The 17,859-nt window shown below is 53.9% G+C and overlaps 1 protein-coding gene across 1 annotated transcript; it reads right to left on the bottom strand.

Moving 5' to 3' along the window:
• Positions 1–242: 242 nt before the first annotated feature.
• Positions 243–8,759, bottom strand: TUBB6 (tubulin beta 6 class V). The gene is made up of 4 exons (XM_061130668.1): positions 8,624–8,759; positions 8,294–8,402; positions 6,599–6,709; positions 243–1,553 (listed from the first exon to the last, which is right to left on the bottom strand). The coding sequence occupies exons 1-4, from the start codon at positions 8,678–8,680 to the stop codon at positions 490–492; spliced, it is 1,341 nt and encodes a 446-aa protein (XP_060986651.1). The 5' UTR covers positions 8,681–8,759; the 3' UTR covers positions 243–489.
• Between the last annotated feature and the right edge of the window lie 9,100 nt (positions 8,760–17,859).

Genomic DNA, 17,859 nt, shown 5'->3' with positions numbered 1-17,859 from the left:
TGAAAGGAAGCCCTGCCCTGAGTGGAATGGGCTGTTCCCCGGGAGGTGAGGGCCGTCAGGAAAGCAGAGTCCGAAAGACAGGGGAGCGCTTAGGTTTACCGTGTACAGGCTGTCTACATTGAGCGCTGCATGTCCATTAAGAGACGGCACCCTCGAAGCCCTGGGTGTGGTCACAGGACGAAAGCACATCGTTTCTAGCCCCTAATTCCCAGACATAGGTGAACACGTAAGAGACGGTGAGGTTTATTTATTTAGCCCTTTATTTATGGCCCATGAGTTCTTTTGTGTCCCTTCTGGTCTGATGTTTGGGCAGGGATACCAGTTCCCGCTCTTCTGACGCCCTCCATCCCAGATGACGGATAGGACAGTCCGCCTCCCCTGTGAGAAGCCTGTCCCCACACTCAGATGGGACTCCCCTGGGCAGCCAGGAGACACACCAGGCTTGGAGAAAAGACCTCTGAGCCTCTGCGTCCAAGGCAGGACACTCCCCTACTCATTGACCTCTTCCTCGTCATCCTCAAAAGCTTCCTCGCCCTCATCGGCCGTGGCGTCCTGGTACTGCTGGTACTCGGACACCAGGTCGTTCATGTTGCTCTCGGCCTCAGTGAACTCCATCTCGTCCATGCCCTCACCTGTGAACCAGTGCAGGAAGGCCTTGCGCCGGAACATGGCCGAGAACTGCTCCGAGATGCGCTTGAACAGCTCCTGGATGGCCGTGCTGTTGCCGATGAAGGTGGCCGACATCTTCAGGCCCCGGGGTGGGATGTCGCACACGGCCACCTTCACGTTGTTGGGGATCCACTCCACGAAGTAGCTGCTATTCTTGTTCTGGATGGCCAGCATCTGCTCGTCCACTTCCTTCATGGACATGGGGCCCCGGAACACGGCGGCCACAGTCAGGTAGCGGCCGTGGCGAGGGTCACAGGCCGCCATCATGTTCTTGGCATCGAACATCTGCTGGGTGAGCTCGGGGACGGTCAGGGCCCGGTACTGCTGGCTGCCACGGGCAGTGAGTGGGGCGAAGCCAGGCATGAAGAAGTGCAGGCGTGGGAAGGGCACCATGTTCACGGCCAGCTTGCGCAGGTCGGCGTTGAGCTGGCCCGGGAAGCGCAGGGAGGTGGTTACGCCACTCATGGTGGCCGACACCAAGTGGTTGAGGTCCCCGTAGGTGGGGGTGGTCAGTTTCAGGGTGCGGAAGCAGATGTCATACAGCGCTTCATTGTCAATGCAGTAGGTCTCGTCTGTGTTCTCCACCAACTGATGCACGGACAGGGTGGCGTTGTAGGGCTCCACCACCGTGTCCGACACCTTGGGTGAGGGCATCACGCTGAAGGTGTTCATGATGCGGTCAGGGTACTCCTCGCGGATCTTGCTGATGAGGAGGGTCCCCATCCCAGACCCGGTGCCACCGCCCAGGGAGTGGGTCAGCTGGAAGCCCTGCAGGCAGTCGCAGTGCTCACACTCCTTCCGCACCACATCCAGGACAGAGTCCACCAGCTCAGCGCCCTCCGTGTAGTGGCCCTTGGCCCAGTTGTTGCCGGCGCCAGTCTGTCCTGGGGTCAAGCAAGAGAGGGGACGTGATTCAGACAGGGCTACAGGGATTGCGTGAGGGGCCGTCAGTACGGTTAAGACAAGTCATGAAACGAATAGATAACAGAGTGAGATGTGGGCCCCAGGCCCCCAGCACTACTGGAGCACAGGAGGGTGGCCGGCCACTTCAGACAAGGGAAATCTGCCAATTTTAAGATGTACTCACGTTCTGACTTGGTAATTCCATTCTCACTCTTAAAAAGATAATTCTCCCGCAAAGTAAAAGACAAAGGGAACAAAAAGTATAAATTAAGAAACAAACTTCTTTCCCCTATCCTTTGGGCTCTCTTGACTTTTGAACTAGGTACAAATACTTCCTTTTCAAAACAGTAATATGTTCCCTCGTTAATGGGGCCCCTCATTCATCATCATCAGGAACTATATTTTTTCCATTAGTTCATTTATCCAAGTGTGAACATCAAATATTGCCAGATTGAGACAAGGTTTGGCATCCATATTATTCCTTATTCTTTGTTTTTACATATATATCAACAAACACTGAGAAATCTTGTTCACATAAACATGTAAACAGAATTAACTGTACTCTAGCAATTTTGTTCAATTATTTGATCTTCAGAGTTAAATGCCAAAAACTAAATACTGACCTACACCATCAGAAAGTATTTTTAACCACCTTTAAGCCCCAAAGTCAAGTTTCTGGAAAGCAGAATTGGAAACACCTGACTTGCATCAATAACTTTCCTTCTGCAGCAGGAAGATTCCAAAAGGCTTTGCACCAAGATTAACCTGATGTTCTTTCACTGAAAGGCTCTTCATGTGGTCTGGCATACTTCGAAAGGCTGGAAAATTTGAAATCTTAATTCCAACACAACGTTACCAGTATGATTTTTAATGAAGTGTTTCAAATATATTTTTGTCAACGCCTTAGGCTGCAGATTTAGCTCATTCAGATAATGAAAACTATTGGCGATATATGCCTAATTGGCAAGGCAGCCCTGTTACCAGGTGGATAATCCAGACTGCACCTGTGTGGGTGCTCAGTCGCTCAGTCACGTCCAACTCTCCGCAGCCCCATGGGCTGTAGCCCACCATGTTCCTCTGCCCATGGAATTTTCCAGGCAAGAATACTGAAGTGGGTTGCCATTTCCACCTCTAGGGAATCTTCCCGACCCAGGGATTGAACCCACGTCTCTTGCATCTCCTGCATTTGCAGGGGGATTCTTTACCACGTGCACCACCTGGGAAGCCCAGGTAACACTTACTTTCTGTCAGAAAAACATGCTTTAGTCTTCAACTCAAATCAATGTGTTAATATGCATTTTAAGGGACATTAGAGAAACCATTAAGAACTGAATTCTAGAGCACATTGTAAGGTACACTACAAAAAGCAATAAAAAAGTAAATGATAAAAAAAAAGTAAATGATGCACAGACCTATTTAATGACAAGTTAAAAAGATAAGGCACTGCTGTTTCCCGTTCATTGGTAAGAAGGCAGTGTGGAGTGCAGCTGAAATACCCAGCTGTAGAGGAAGCCAGGAAGGCTCTTTAAGGCAGTATATTTCTTTAGTATGTGGGTATTTCAAATTTGGTTTTGAAAAGAAGAATCATGTATTATAAAAAATGAAAAAATAGATCCATCAGCCTCTTTATCAAAGTTTCCCCACATATGGAACAAAAGAGACTGTGGTGGTCCCTTGGCCGAAGGATGAGGGGGCAGGGCGTTTGGCTACGTCAGGTGGGCTCAGAAATAAGAGGACCCGAGGGGCCGAGGCATTGCTGGCATTGCGCTGTGCGCACCTCTCCCCCTTACACCAAAGACATTACCCTGATTTCTGTCTACACCTGCTGGTGGCAACAATTCACCACCATCCCACCCCCACCCCCATGCACTGATGGGGGAAACAGAGCTGGGGGTGGTGACACAGCGGGACGGACCATGGAGACCCTCCTAGCACCATAGCAGAAGGCAGGCACTGGGCACTCAGGGGCGGGGCCCACTCAGGACACCCCTCGAACCTACAGTTACCCCTAGGGGCCGGCCTCACACCAGCAAGGAGTCTTAGCTCAAACGTCCTTGGATGTTCCACAGCATTTGTCAGTGCTAAGTTCAGTGGTGCAAAGTGCAATTCTGCAAAACAAGAACCACCAAAATGCTGTGATTCTTCAGTAAGTTTAAGAGGTACTGATTATTAGTGATTAAACATCTAAAAATCCATAAGGACAATGACAGCCTCTAGGAAGACTTGGGCAAAGGATGGGGGGTGGACGCAAGTGACAAACACGCAGCGTATTCCTCACTATACTTCCCCACTATAGTGGGCAGAGGCATACTAACCTACGGTGAGTCAACGCCTCCCATGAAGCTGACGGAGCTCAAGAGCTTGGAAACACAGTGAAGACGGGAGTCTGGGGCAAGGCCCCCCCGACAGTAGAGCCGCTGGGGGTGTTGGGGGGATGGGCCTCCACAGAGGGCAAGTCGGCAACATGGATCACAGTTGGTCCCATAGGCACAGAAGGTGCAGAATGATGCGTGGACGAGACTCACCAGATGACAGTTTGTAACAGTGAAGAGAAGAGGGAACCACCTAAATACTGTGAGCAGAGTGACATCACCAAGGCCAGTGAGCCCGGTCTGAGAGGGACAGACTCTGGACGGCGGCCCGGCCTCCTACAAGGTGTACAAGCCCCTGGGACGTGCCTCCCCCAGGAGGTGGCTGCATTCTTGCTCACAAACATTGCCTCTCCACAATGAAACCTGGCTGGGTGCCTTCTTGTATGAGGCTGGAGTACCGTCATGTCCTTCCTAGGCCCCCAAGACTCCGCCACCTCCCCCTGCAAGCCAGCACATGGCTGGGCCAGCTTCCCGCCTGGAGCTGGGTTAGAACTGATGCCCCTTCACAGCTGCCCCGAGGACAAGGACTGAAACCACGTGGAAACCAATGACCAGGGGACAGTGGGGACTCAAGGCGACACGTAGCCAAGGTCAGTGGAGCCCCTCGGCCTGGACCCTCTGCTGCCTCCAGGTCACACAGTCCCTTGGTCTCCTGGGTGTTAACAGTGATCAGATGTGAAGTTTTCTCTGCCTTTGACCAAGAGGAGGAAGCTGGAGGCTTCTGAAAATATTTTGCCACTGTCTCATAGCAACAGACGTTCCCAGTTAAATATTTGGGGGTCAGGAGTTGAACGTCTTCTGCAATCAGAGTTTGGGACATTAACCAGCGGCTCCAGATTGTAGAAGCAGCGCCGCAATGATCCCTGAGGCCTCAGAGCCCGCCCCTGGTTCACCTCCAGCTCACACAGGGTGTGGGTTAAGTCTCAGGGCTCCAGGCTCTTTGACTCCCTTCCAGCCCTGAATCTGGGAGAGAAAGTTACATGTACAGAGAAGCCTGAGGTCTGCCTTCCTTTGCTCTGTCCCACAAAACTCTCTCCACTAACAGGCGTGGCTGCCATGCAACCAGCAGTTTGTTAAGAAAAAGGTGTGCCTTTCTAAAGCATAAACTCAAATGCAGAGAAGTATCATTTTTAAAATTATAGTTACTTCAAGTCAGTGTTTTTTTTGAATCACTTCAAACTATATCTGAATACAGAATGACACTTTTTAAAAAAAATTCACCCACCCTGAAGGCAATGGGGTGAAACTATAGTTTTCACCTACTGTGAATCTGCAGGCAACTCAGACTCTTTTATTAAGTGGATAATGACTTAAAAACAATTGTTGAGCCAACAGCACACACAGTGGGTTCAGACATGCAGGGTCCTCTCAATTCTCCATGGCAAACATGTTATTTTCTTAGTTAAAAATAGTGTCAACTGTTAAAAATCACTCTTACAGCTGTTTTGTATTGGTACAGTCTTCATTCCCCTAATCTGGTAGAATATCTCTTTTAAGGCTGTGAGCACTGCTGTCTGATAACGACTTTCTGCAGTGACACTGGACAGGGCACAGCTAGACATATTCTAGCTCTGCCCTGTCCAGTGTGGGGGCCACCAACCACACTTGGCTACTGAGCACTGGAAATGTGTGGAGTACAACTGAGAAAGTAGACTGATTTTATTTAACTTTAATTAAATTTAAATAGCCACATGTAGCTAATGGTGACCATGTTGGTGGCAGAATCTAGAAGCACCTTTGCTTGAGAACAATGACCAAAAGTCTAGTTTAGGAAAAGATAAAGAATGTAAATGTCCCCACTTGTGGACTATAAAAGTATTGATAATTTAGATTTTTTTTGCCGTAATAAAAGGGGCACCAGAGCCTTTTGTCCTGGTCTATTTGAAATATCAAAGGTGACAAAAACCCTTGAACAAATTACTAGAAGCTTCATCTGTCCCACTGTTTGTGCAGGTTGCCATGGTGATGGGGAAGCAGATGATACCAAGAGGTCTTTTATTCATGAGCATGTACCTTGCTGAATCACCTTTATCACAGGTCACATGGCCTGAGTCCAATCCAAGGGAATCAATTTATGTACCAATAAGATCTCCCAAGACTCTGCCTTGACTCCCCAAAACCATGACTCGAAGGCGATGGAGGCTGGTCACATTAACAGTGCCACTTCATTTCACTTTACATAATTTTCTTTAGGAGTTTGCAGAGGAACAGGCGCTATCATCATGTTCTGGGTGAAGAAAGAGGAAAGGAAGATTTGCCCAAACCTGATAAAACAATTCATATGGTACCTGCTTCTGGAAAGAAAGGAGAACAGCCTATAGACAATGGAACAAGAAACACAGGTATAAACACACTGAAGAGCAACATAGGAACCACAGACAAATAATCATCGTCTTTTTATGCTAGTAATTTATGAGAAGGAAAAAGAAGTTAATGTCTAAAATGTTTCAAAATCAAGAATTATTACTAGTAAGCATTTCATTTAGAGAATCAAAGTTTACTTTCCTTCAAGAGGCTGCCTTGATGGGGTTGGCGACTGTTGACTTCCATTCTAAGTTTTTCTATGCCATGTGATGTTTTTAATCTTGCACACAAATCAGCTGGATGTTTAGAAAATAAAAGAGGAAGAAGAAAGCAGGAAAGACGGAACCTACCGAAGATGAAATTGTCAGGCCGGAAGAGCTGCCCAAAAGGCCCAGACCTCACGCTGTCCATGGTGCCCGGCTCCAAGTCCACCAGGGCGGCCCTGGGCACGTACTTCTGAGCTGAAAGAGAACAGAGCTCACCCATGAGAGTCAGTCTCTGGTTTCTGGGACAACACACTTGCCCAGAGCAAGTCCCACCAGCACAGCCGCCTGCGATGTACAAAGCAGGCTTTCTGAGGGTCACAGAGTCTCAGCCCTGGGGGAGGGGAGCCTCAGAAAACACAATCCACCCTGGACTTGTCCGGGTGAGGAAGCCAGCCCAGGCACAGGGCACAGGAAGTTCCCGGAAAAGGCAGGATGAGAAGTGAGGTCTCCGGACTTCCTGTCGCCTGAATTTCCCAGCCCTCCTTCGTGCACAGTTCAACTTTTTAGTTCCACAGAAATAACCCATACATGTGGCAGTGAGCAGCCATGCTGCCAGGACACTTTTGCACCTCTCTCCCTCACACACATGTGAAGCCACAAGCAGGCCTGTGCACCTGGATCAGGTGTGCCCACAGCTGTTTCCTGGGGGACCGTCTCATTTATGGACAAGTGAGCATGTGCTCATGCCAACTGGCAAGAGAGGCTCCTGTGAGGGTGGGGTCACAAGGACTGCACTGGGAACTGTCCTACAACTCCTGTTCTGCTACTCACACACTCAGGCTGAAGAGAGAATGTCAGCAGGCTGGTCTGAGGGTGACCAGCAAGTGCCATATATACTGGCCTTTTCTCAGTGCCATCCAGGAATCTCACTGCTTATGCCCTGCTCTTCCAGACCTTTTGTCATAGCTGCTTAATGAATAAAGCCCCGTGGTTTATGTGTCCTGCTCTTCCCAGCTCTCCTGTGGATGACCAGCAGTGACTCTAAGGACAGCATGATTATCTCTGAAGCTGGGGACACAGGTGCATGTATTGAGGGGCAGCACCTGTCACTTCCTGGGTGTTCTTTCAACATCTTCCTTTTGTGTTTGTTCTGTGAATGTTATGTATCACTTTTACAATAAACATTGTTACAAAAATAAAGCACAGGAGTAACCAGGATACCTATGAAGCTCCCCAGGACAGGGCTGGTACTAAACTAAACTCCGCCAGATAAAGACCCTGCCTGCATGGAGGTCCATCTTCCAGTGGGTGTAAAGTCTTTCTGGAGGTCTGCAAAGGGCTAGAACAATCTTTTGAGGTAGTGTTTTTCAAATTTTTAGCCAAAAACCTTCATTAGGAAATAAATTTTAAACCGGAAAAAAAAAAAAAGAGCCGGACATGCCCCACTAAGCTGATTTCACAGCACTAACAGGTCAGGTTCAAGAGCTCAGACCAGGAGAGGTCAAGAGCCTGTTTGAAATCAACCGACGGCGGATTTCCCGCCCCAGAGGGAGCGAGGGAGGAGCCGGGCGCCGGGCTACATCCGGGAGGATTTTTCCAGCGCGAACCACCCACGCGCCGGGGGGCCCGCGGGTGGGGGCAGGGGATGGCAGGGGTCCCACAGGGCGGTGCCGTGGTCCCAGAGAGGGATGGACGGGGTGATGGCGGGGTTCAAGGGGGATAGCGGGGTCCGGTGGGGGGGATGGCTGGGTCCGGGGGGGATGGCCGGGGTCCTGGGGGAGATGGCGGGGTCCGGGGGGGAAGGCGGGGTCTGGGGGGATGGCGGATCGCGCCACTCACACGAGGACTCGTTGTAGTAGACGTTGATTCTCTCCAGTTGGAGCGCAGAGTCACCCACGTAGCCTCCGGCCGGGTCGATGCCATGTTCGTCGCTGATCACTTCCCAAAACTAGCAAAGGGCGGGGAGGGGGACAGACGGTCAGCCCGGGTCCCCCAGGGCCGGCCCGGCGGGCGGGGCGCGGGGAGCGGCCGCCAGATTCCAGGCGCGCTTGAGCCGCTCCGGGGCCGCGGGGACGGGGAGCTGGGCAGGGTCCCCGTGACGACCCCTGGGCCGCCCGTGCCCCTCGCGGCCCCGGCCCGAGAGCTTGGCGTGGGGGGCCGCCCACCCACCTTGGTGCCGATCTGGTTCCCGCACTGGCCAGCCTGGATATGCACGATCTCCCTCATGGCCGCTCAGCGCTCGCTGCTCTGACGGCGCGGCGACTGCTGCAAGTGCGCTCGGGTCCCCCACCCGGCTCCAGCCGCCCCTCCCAGGCCCTCCCCCGGCCGCCCGGGCCAATGGCTGGGCCCGCCCCCTCCCAGGCCGCGCCCCCCTGCCCAGCCGTCCGGGCGCCCTGCCCACACCCGGCGTCCCCCCGGCACCCAGTCCGCTTGCTCTTCCCTAACTCCCGAGCCAGACCAGGTCCTCCACTCCCGCCCCCGTACCCCCTCGCCCCTCCGTCCCGCCTCCACTCCGGGCCCCATCCGTGGGTGCGCCTCTATCCGCTCGTCCCCGCCTCTGCTCGCCGTCCCCCCAGGCCTCCCCCCGCCCCGGGCACCCCGCCCCTGCGCGCCCTCGGGCCGTCCTCCCCGGGCCTCCTCCACCCTGCGCGGTCCCAGAGGGAGAACCGACCAGCGAACAGTGGAGGGACGCCCGCCCGGAGGCCGGGCTGGGACAGAGCGGGTTCCTGGGGCGCCCATCCGAGCGGGCGGGCGGGGAAGCGGACAATCTCCCCCCAGTGCCCCCCTGGTTCGCTACGCTGCCCGGAGGGAGAACGGAGACTCCCCGCGCTTCGGTCTCGTGGAGCCGACTAGGGAGGCGCGCCTGCCCGGAGCCGCCGGCGTCGGTCCCCGGACCGCAAGGTCCACGCGCGCCGCGGGTTCAAACCCAGCCGGTGGAAAGGCCGGGGGACTCGGGAGTGGATCTTTTCGGGGTGACTCTGACCCCTGCGCTCCGACTCAGCCGTGGGCACGAGTCCTTACGTCCCCGGCCTACTGCTTCTCGGTTTTGAAATACCGGCGCCCTTCAGTTCTGACAAGTCCGAACCGTTCGTGATGGAGTCAGGTTACAGTGAACACACGGCTAAACCTGAAAACGCACACACACACACACACACACACACACGCCCTGCACAGCCTAGCAGCCTCTCCCTCCCGAGTCTGGAAGGAAAGCTTCCCCCCTCCCCCACGGTTCCCTCACCTTCCCCGCCCCTGAGTCCCGGCCTTCCTTCGCCTGCAGAGGTGGGGGATGTGAACGCGGGTGTCCCGCCTGGGCACAGGCGCGAAGCTGGAGGACGGAGGAAGTGTCAGTCTTAGAGAGATCCGGTGACCCCTCTCTCCCCGGGGCCACGGAGCGTCGGGGATTCCCTGCGGAATGATCTCAGCCCTCCCTGGCCTAGGGGACTGTCCTGCTGTGCAAAGCGTGGCTCCCTCGCTGACAAGGCGGCAAGGCGCAGCGGGACCCATCCCCTTCCCAATGTTTGTCCACAGCCCCTTCAGCGGAGAGAGGCTTCACTCCTCTGCTGCTGGCATCAGGGTCCTGGGCCCCCACCCTCCCTGCTTAATGGTCCTCGCCCCCAGGGACTTTCACCCCAGCAGCCTGGACCCCTACTGCAGGCTTCTAGGGCATGCTCTCTGACTGACACCCAGGACCCTACAGGCCACTCCTGTGGGGAGCCCAGCTGCCCAGGCGGCTAACAGGTATCCTGAGCCACAAATGTCTCTGGTGTGCCAGGCAGGCATGAGTCAGGGTCACTTGTAGGGGTGAGTTAGGCTGTCTGGAGCAGCGGCCCCAGTCCAGATGGCCTTGTGTGGCGAAAAGGAATGACCACTTTTCTGTGAGTCAGGGTGACTTGGATCTCAACCCCGGCTCTGTTTCCAGTTAGCTGTGTTACCTCAGGTCCTCTGGCCGCATCTGTAAAGGAAAGCTTGTCCTGGGGGGTCTGAGCCCTGTGACATTCCGTCTTGAGTGTGCCCAGTTTCCCTGTGAACACTTCAGGTGAGAAGACTGGAGACTGGGGGCTCCATTCCCCCCTCCCCAAGGCCAAGTGGAAATGCCCTATGGCGAGGAAGTGGCCCTCCTGTCATTAGAACCAGCGGTTTCCTTTTAGGTACATGAAAACTTGGGGAAAGTCCTAACGTGCGTGGTAACATGCATGGTTCGAAAAAGGGTGACAACTGGAAAGTTTTTCTTCTGGAGTTTTTCAAACATTCCCAGTTTCAGACATCAGTTTCTTTAACCTCAGGATCCCTGCCCTGCCATCCTTGACCTCCAACCGGCCCCCGCAGTTCTCTGCCTCTCTGTAGGTCCCCGCGCATCTCTACACAGGGCACCGGGGGAAGCTTGGGTGTGGGGGGCATAGCCCCCCAGGCTCCTATCAGAGCCCAGGACGACCCAGCGCCCGCCGTTACTAGGCTTGTGTGTTGCGGTTGCTCAGTTTCATGACGGACTCTGGGGAAAGGCTCCCTTTATCAAAGCTGGTGCAGAGTCTGGTGCAGGCAGCAAGGGCCCGTCACGCCTAGAAGAATCTCTCCTCAGCTCTGGTCACTCAGTCCCTCCGAATCAAGCCCCTTCATGGTTTAAAGGAAAGTGTCCACGTCAGTAGCTTTAGCGCTTTGCCAAAATGACCACCTTGTCAAAGCTCGTCCTTTGGGTGGAATTTCAGTCCGAGGTTCTCACCGGAGCCAGAGAGTAGGTGTCAGCCTGGCTTTGAGGACACTGCTGTCATGTGGATTCAATGGGAGGAGGCTGATTTCCTGGAGTTTCTGATGGACACTCCCTGCTGACCCGCATGTCAGCCTGCCACCTGCACCACAAGGGGGGTCAGGCAGTGACCAGGGCTCAGTGTCGGAAGCTTGGGAACTGCACTTCTGGAATCTGTACGACAACCAGGCAAGGTGGGACTGAGAGGCTCCCACTGCAGTTGAGGCCGCTCCTAACGTGGATGGGCCAGAGCAAGGGCACACGCAGGCCACAGACCCAGCAGCTGCCAGTAAGGATACAGGAGCCATAGAGCCTGTTATTAAGAGCAAGCACCAAAAGAAAAAAAAAAAAGAAGAGCAAGCACCTTCCTGTCTGCAGTGCTGGCTTCACTGTGTCTGCATACCAGTGGCGGGCATGAAGGCTACCCCCCTACGGCTGTCCCCAGGCCACATTCCGTGTCACAGTCACCAGTGGGAGGAGGAAGGGCCCTGAAGCAGGTTCAGGAATTTGGGGCAGGGAGTGAGCCCTGAGGTCCCCATGTGCCAGCAGTCGTGTGATCCCCGAGAGCCCCGAGTGGGAGGGGTGATGGCCAGGGCCGGATCTGGACAGAGTTCTGGGTCCTTGCCTCCTGTCTGCTCGCCTTCCGCCTCACTTAGCCTCTCACCCTGTCCTCTCTCCTCCACAGTCACCATGTGGGGTGAGGACCCAGGGCCACTGTCCCAGTCCTGGGACAGGTCTCACTGCTCCCCGCCCGGGTCCAATGCACAGTAACAGGGCAGGTGGGGTCCATCCTTTCCATGTGCTGAGGAGTCCCTGGGGAAAGACCTTGAAGAGGCCAGGCTCAGGGCCAGGCTGCTGATGGCCACCTGTGACCTGATTTTCAGCTAAAAGCCCAGGTTTTGACAAGTTTTATGACATGGGACCATCATACCCTTATGTAACATGACGCTTGACAGAGAGAGAGTTCTTGGGGCAGATCCCTCCCAGCTCTCACATCCTATGACTGATCGACTCCCGTCATAGCTTACATCAGACAAAACCCAGTTCACCTAAAATGCAATCTGATTGTACGAGTCATCTGTTTTTAAGGAAGAAGTGAGCATGTATCCAGGAAGTGCACAATGAAGAAGAAATTTATGTGTAAAAGCTGAATCTAGTAAATCAAATTTGTAACAGATGTGATTGGATGATAACAGAATTGTTGCCATGTTCTGTAGCAAAGAGGAAAAGTGTCTCACCTGTAACTAACCCAATGGCTTTCCCCAGCCACACCTCTGCGTTTGTTATTTTTTGAGACATAACATGGTCCACTCTGACCTGACCATCTTCTCTGACCTCTGGCACAGTGTAACAGTCTTCAGTTCTTCTAGAAGGAAGGGCTCTGAAGGGGATGACAGGATCCTGGGATCTGGTTCCCAGTCACACCCCCTGACAAGCTGTGTGACCTCGAAGCCCGTCTCTCCCTCTGTGGCCCAAGGGGGTGGGGGACCTTCCGTCCAGGCCTCCAGAGCTCCCCTGTGCCCTGGCCCCTATCTCACACACACAGGGCAGGGTGTGTGGGGCTGGGGCAGAGGCAGCGGCCATCAGCCAGGAGTGGGGGCGGGGGACACAGGTACTGGGCGGGGTGGGGGCCCAGGGGCTGCCCAGGAAGACCAGCTCTGGAGGGCGAGGGCTGCGGGGGGGGAGGTGAGGAGACGTGCCTTCACTGGGGCTTTTAAACCGGCCGAGGCCCGGCAGCTTTCAGGCCTAGCTGTAGGCAGGTCATATTTTTAAAACTGTCTTGGTATCATTTTCCCACTAAAGACTAAGGGATGAGTTTTGCCACATGAGAAGTCTTGGAGACCTGTACTCAACAATATGGATGAACTAAACACTTAAACCTGGCCACAGTGGTGCATTTCAGGTGATATGGTTTTACCACCATTTTCAAACACAGGGAGTAATAGACAAGCTTCAGGAAAGCTGGAAAAGACTGAAAACTAACAAAAAACAACATTCAACCCCCAAACATCATTACTTGGTTAATAATATTTGGACACATTTCCTGCCCTCTCTCCTTAGCCCCAGTGTTTACCCCCTCAGAGGGAGGCCTTCACCAGCACTGGGGGCCAGAGGCCCTCCAGGTGGAGGTGGCCTGGGAGCCGCAGGATAGCATCAGAGTGGGGGGCTCTCTTGCCAGCTCTGCCCAGCACCCCCCCCACCTTTTCTTCTGTGTCCCCTGCACCAGGACGGTCCCTGGGGGCTTCACTTCGTTCTCTGTCCCATCCCCTCCTCTATGACTTTTTGGTGTTCTCTCCTTGGGGGCACAAAACTCGCCACTAAGAAAGGTCAGTACTGCGGGGAGTCTGTGGTCTGTTAGGTGGGCTTCATTTTGGCCCTCCCACATGGGGACACGGCTGTAACTGCAGCCTTGCAGGGCCGCTGGGCAGATGGTGGGGGTGTGGAAAGCCTTCTCCCAGCGTGGGGCACAGAGCAGGCACTTGACGGAGAGCTGGTACCTCTCTGTTCAGGGTTGTAGGAGACAGGCTTGCTTGCTTGGTTGGGACCGCTGGGCTCTAAAAAATTCAGGTTACATTTAAGCAAAATAGAAACTGATCTAAGTGATCACGTGATTTGGAAGGTAGTTGTGTGTGTTAAGATGGAGAAATGTTAATATACACACTTTTTTTTTTTTTTTAATATACACTCTTTTATTTAAAAACAGGAGAACTGCTGGATTGGTGAACTGGTGCCCCTTCCCTGTGCCCTGCCCTGAACACCTCTTCCATCTGACTGTCCTGAATTACATCCTTTTGTAATAAACCAGTGATCTACCCAGTAAAAGAGATACAAAATAAAATATTGACCTAGGTGACAGAACAAGCAGTTAGTTCCACCTTTTAGTTTGGGGAGGGAAAAAGAGGGCAGAGAAGGGCAGACACAGCACCATGCTGAAGGGATGGGAAGCACAGAGAAGATGATCCGTGTGTTTATTCGGAAACTGTCCCTAGGACCTGCCTGGCTCTCAGACCCACTCGCTGGCAGCAAAGCTGCTGAGGTCAGGTGCTGGGTTCTGCCTGCTCTGGTGGTAGGATACTATTTGAGTAATTAATGATGATTCATGGATTTACTCCCTCTTTTCTTTAACAGTCTTTACTGTGTTGTGAACACTATTAGGTGTATATGGAAGCCTGGCCTGCTGCAGTCCATGGGGTCGTAAAGAGTCAGACATGATTGAGCGACTGAACAACAATTAGGTGTATAATCCTATAATCCTCATGAGGTTTTAGGAACATCTGTGTAGACAAAAAATAACAATGACAATATTGCCATGAGTTGGGAGCAAATAGCAAGCACCATCATGCTTACTGTTAAACAACTTGGAGATATTTTCATGTTAATATTAAGGAAGCAATAATGGGAAAAAGCTGTCCATGAGCATGTGAGAGCATAGGCCTGTGGAGACACGGCCAACAGAGGATCAAATGGGACCTGTCTGCACAGGAAGAGCAGAGCCCCCAAGGACAGCATGGGCAGGGCCGGCTGCATGGCATAACCAGCCAGTCGTGGTAAGATGTGGGTGCCATCCGGGCTGGGCACCTCTGGCCTTGACTTCTGGCCTGGAGCACAGAGGAGTTGCTGATGCAAGCAGTCTTGGGGCAAAGGCCCTGGACCTCTGAACACTCAGAGGTCAACTAGTAGTTCCCAGTGCTTTGTGGGTAATGAATCCCATTTGAGCATTTGTACTCAAACCAGGGTACATTTTTTGGTGATAAATGTTATAAGCCAGAAACCACATCCACTGATTAGCTGTCCTTGCTTTGTGGTCTCATTGGTGGAAAAAGACTTAATTTTGTGTGTCCCTATTCTGCCCTGACCTTTGGGCCCAGTCATGAAACAGTTTCTCTGTTGTTTCGATGCTGTTGTGGGTCCCAGCCTGAGTCTGTTAGGCTTCTTGAGTCTGGCCAAGCCCCTCCCTGTGAAACCACCACTTGTTTCCTGCCATCCTCGGCCACCACCTCTCTGTGCTGTGTCTTTTGCTCGGGCCTTGGACCCCTGACAACAAACTCTGTCCACCTTGGGGACCCCCATCCTCCTGCCTATAAGAGACCCTCAGGCCACCTCCTCACCCCCACCCCTGAGCTTGCAGCCTGCCTGCTCCTCCCCTGAACATCTCTGGATCCTTTAGACCTGATTGTCTTCTCTTCCAGCCCCTCTTATCACCCACTGGGCTGCTGTGTGGTGAGAAGCTGTCAGGAAAGATATTTAAAGCTATGTTGCACTTTCACAGCTAAAAGCACAAATGAGATCGTTGGTTTTGTGCTGCTTAAGCCTGAGGATTAGATTAAGTTAATCTGAATTGTCCCCACTGCAGGTGGGCTGTTCTGATGGACCCTTGTTCTGGTCCCAGATTCCAGTTGGATGTGATTCACTCTCCTCCCCCTCCTCCAGCAGGAGTGTCAGAGCCAGCTCTCATCTGCCTCTCCTCCATGTCTCAGCAACCCAGAGTGCCACGTGCCCACAAAGCGCTCACCAAGCTGCCAAGCCTCACCTCCTGGGTTGGGTTGTAAACTCCTCAGGTTGGAGACTAAACGTCCTGCTTGTAGTCATACTCAGCACATGACTTAACTGAGCAGTAGTAAGTGAAGGAAGAAAATACACAGACACAGATTTCACAGCCTCAAGGGACTTTCCTTTTCTGAAAGAGGGGACCCAGAATATTACGATGGGAAATGAAGAAGAATTGAATAAGATCTCCCTAAGCAAAGAGGTTTCCACCACCGATTTTCTCCGAGTTAAATATAAATTCAGGAGGTGCTTTGAAAAGAGTCATAACCACGTCACAACTGATTCTGATGCACCAGATATTTGCTGGAATTCCTTTTCCACCACTCAGGCTGGTTTGCGGCTAAACCTGACTGCTCTCTGCAGGGGTGGTGGGCGCAGAGAGTATGTCCGGCCTGCCTTTCCTCCTCCGCTGCTCAGGGGTGGGCAGCTTTCTCTGCTGACTGGCTTGCCAGGAGGGCACCTGAGAGAAGGTGTGTACCAATGCAAAGCCATGTGAATTCTTATTACTTCTTCCCCAACAGGAAAACCCTTCTATTTGGAAAGCCAGACACAGTCCAGCCGGCTCCCCCCTCCCCCCTCAGCTGTCCCAGCTGTCCTCAGGAATGCAGTGGCAGCCGCGCCCACAGGCCCGCTGGCCCCAGATTCAGAAAGCATCCCTCCCCACCCACCTCAGCAGCTCACCCCACGCTGTGTCCCTTCCCTGCTAAATGTGTGTGTGCCCCCCACCCCACCCCCAGACACCTGCTCCCTGGGCCACTTTTCCACTCCAGCGAGAGACAGAGGTCTGTGTCCATTGTCCCAGTCTGGGAGGGGCTGACAAGTTCACCCATCAACCTGTCCAGGCAGGTGCGTCCACACTTGCACAGGTGAGGAAGTCAAGTAACCGGTCCTGAGCCACACGTTTGACTCCAGCTTCTTTTATTTTTTAAGTTCATTTGACTGGGATTAGAATACTGAACGGGAAGCCTACCCTTTCCTAGTTCCCAGGTGTGTTGCCTCAGGTACAACCGCTGCCGGTCGAACGTCTTCCCCTGGCTTCACTGACTGGTAACCGCTGCCTGGACCCTGGCTTCCTGACCCTGGTTGTGGGCCAGCACCCCGCAGCTCTGCTGACATGACCCGTTTCAGGTGCAGTGGGGTTGATTGGAAAGTGATGACCAGGAGAACCATCCGGTGAGATGCTCCTTCCCCGGAGGGCTAGGGGGTCGCAAGGCTTTCCTATAGGGTGAACACCCCACCCCCATCCCCACTGCCCACTTCTGATGCAGCGGCCCCAGGCCGCCCTCCCCACCCTCTCATCTGGCTTCCGCTCAACAGAACAGCCGGCGAAGTGGTACCTCGAGGCCCCTGACTATTTTTATGCGGCCATCTGCATCCTGGACCAGGCCTGGCGGGCAGCAGCAGCCCGAGGAATCCCACGGCAGGTGGTGACAGCCGGACAGCTGGGACCCGGCCCTGCCCGCGACTGTCCTGAGGATGCTGCAAGTGTGTCGTGAGGACCGCTCAGGACGACGTGGTGTCCGGCCCCCTCCACCTCTGCAGCCCTGAGGCCGGTCTGGGCGCTGGGGTGGGGTGGGCTGCGGGGAGAGCACGCCCCCACCCCCACCCCCACCCCCACACTGCGTGTGCGGGTCAGACGCTCTGGCCAGCCGCCAGTTCCCTAGAACAGCCCGGGAGCCCTGGATGTGGAGAGGAAAGGGCGCTGAGTCAGGCGGCGGCTGAGTCAAGGCACCGGGCGCTGAGTGAAAATTCCTTTTTTGGAAGTGAGGCCGTCCCTTTCCTGGAGGCCGAATCCCCGGGAAGTGACGCCGTCTCACCCGCGGAGGCAACAGCGGCCCCTGGCGGAGGTGCTGGGAGCCGGGCGCCGTCTAGCCCCGGGAGCCCTGGGGACGCCCCTTCCGTCTGCCGGGACCGTGGGGAAGGGCTTCCAGCCGCGCTCCTTGTAAGGGAAGCGCGCAGCGAGCCCGCGGGCGGGGTGGCGTCTCCCCTATCAGCGAGAAGAACGGGACCCTGAAATGCCTGCGTTTTTTTTTTTTTTTTTTTCTGAGTTTGAAAAAAAGAGGTTGTGCTTCCAGGAATACGGCGGCAATTGCTTTACCTCTGCTCCTCCCCACAG

The sequence above is a fragment of the Dama dama genome, chromosome 27 (genome assembly GCF_033118175.1).
Source record: "Dama dama isolate Ldn47 chromosome 27, ASM3311817v1, whole genome shotgun sequence".
Lineage (NCBI taxonomy): Eukaryota > Metazoa > Chordata > Mammalia > Artiodactyla > Cervidae > Dama > Dama dama.
The sequence above is the reverse complement of the archived record's forward strand: the minus strand, read 5'-3'. Positions and strand labels throughout refer to the sequence as shown.

Coding starts and splice junctions, on each gene's coding strand:
- TUBB6 (XM_061130668.1), bottom strand. CDS start 8,680: ATGAGGGAGATCGTGCATATCCAGGCTGGCCAGTGCGGGAACCAGATC. Junction 8,403..8,623: donor GGAACCAGATCGGCACCAAG/GTGGGTGGGCGG, acceptor GCCCTTTGCTAG/TTTTGGGAAGTGATCAGCGA. Junction 1,554..6,598: donor GCCTGACAATTTCATCTTCG/GTAGGTTCCGTC, acceptor GCTTGACCCCAG/GACAGACTGGCGCCGGCAAC.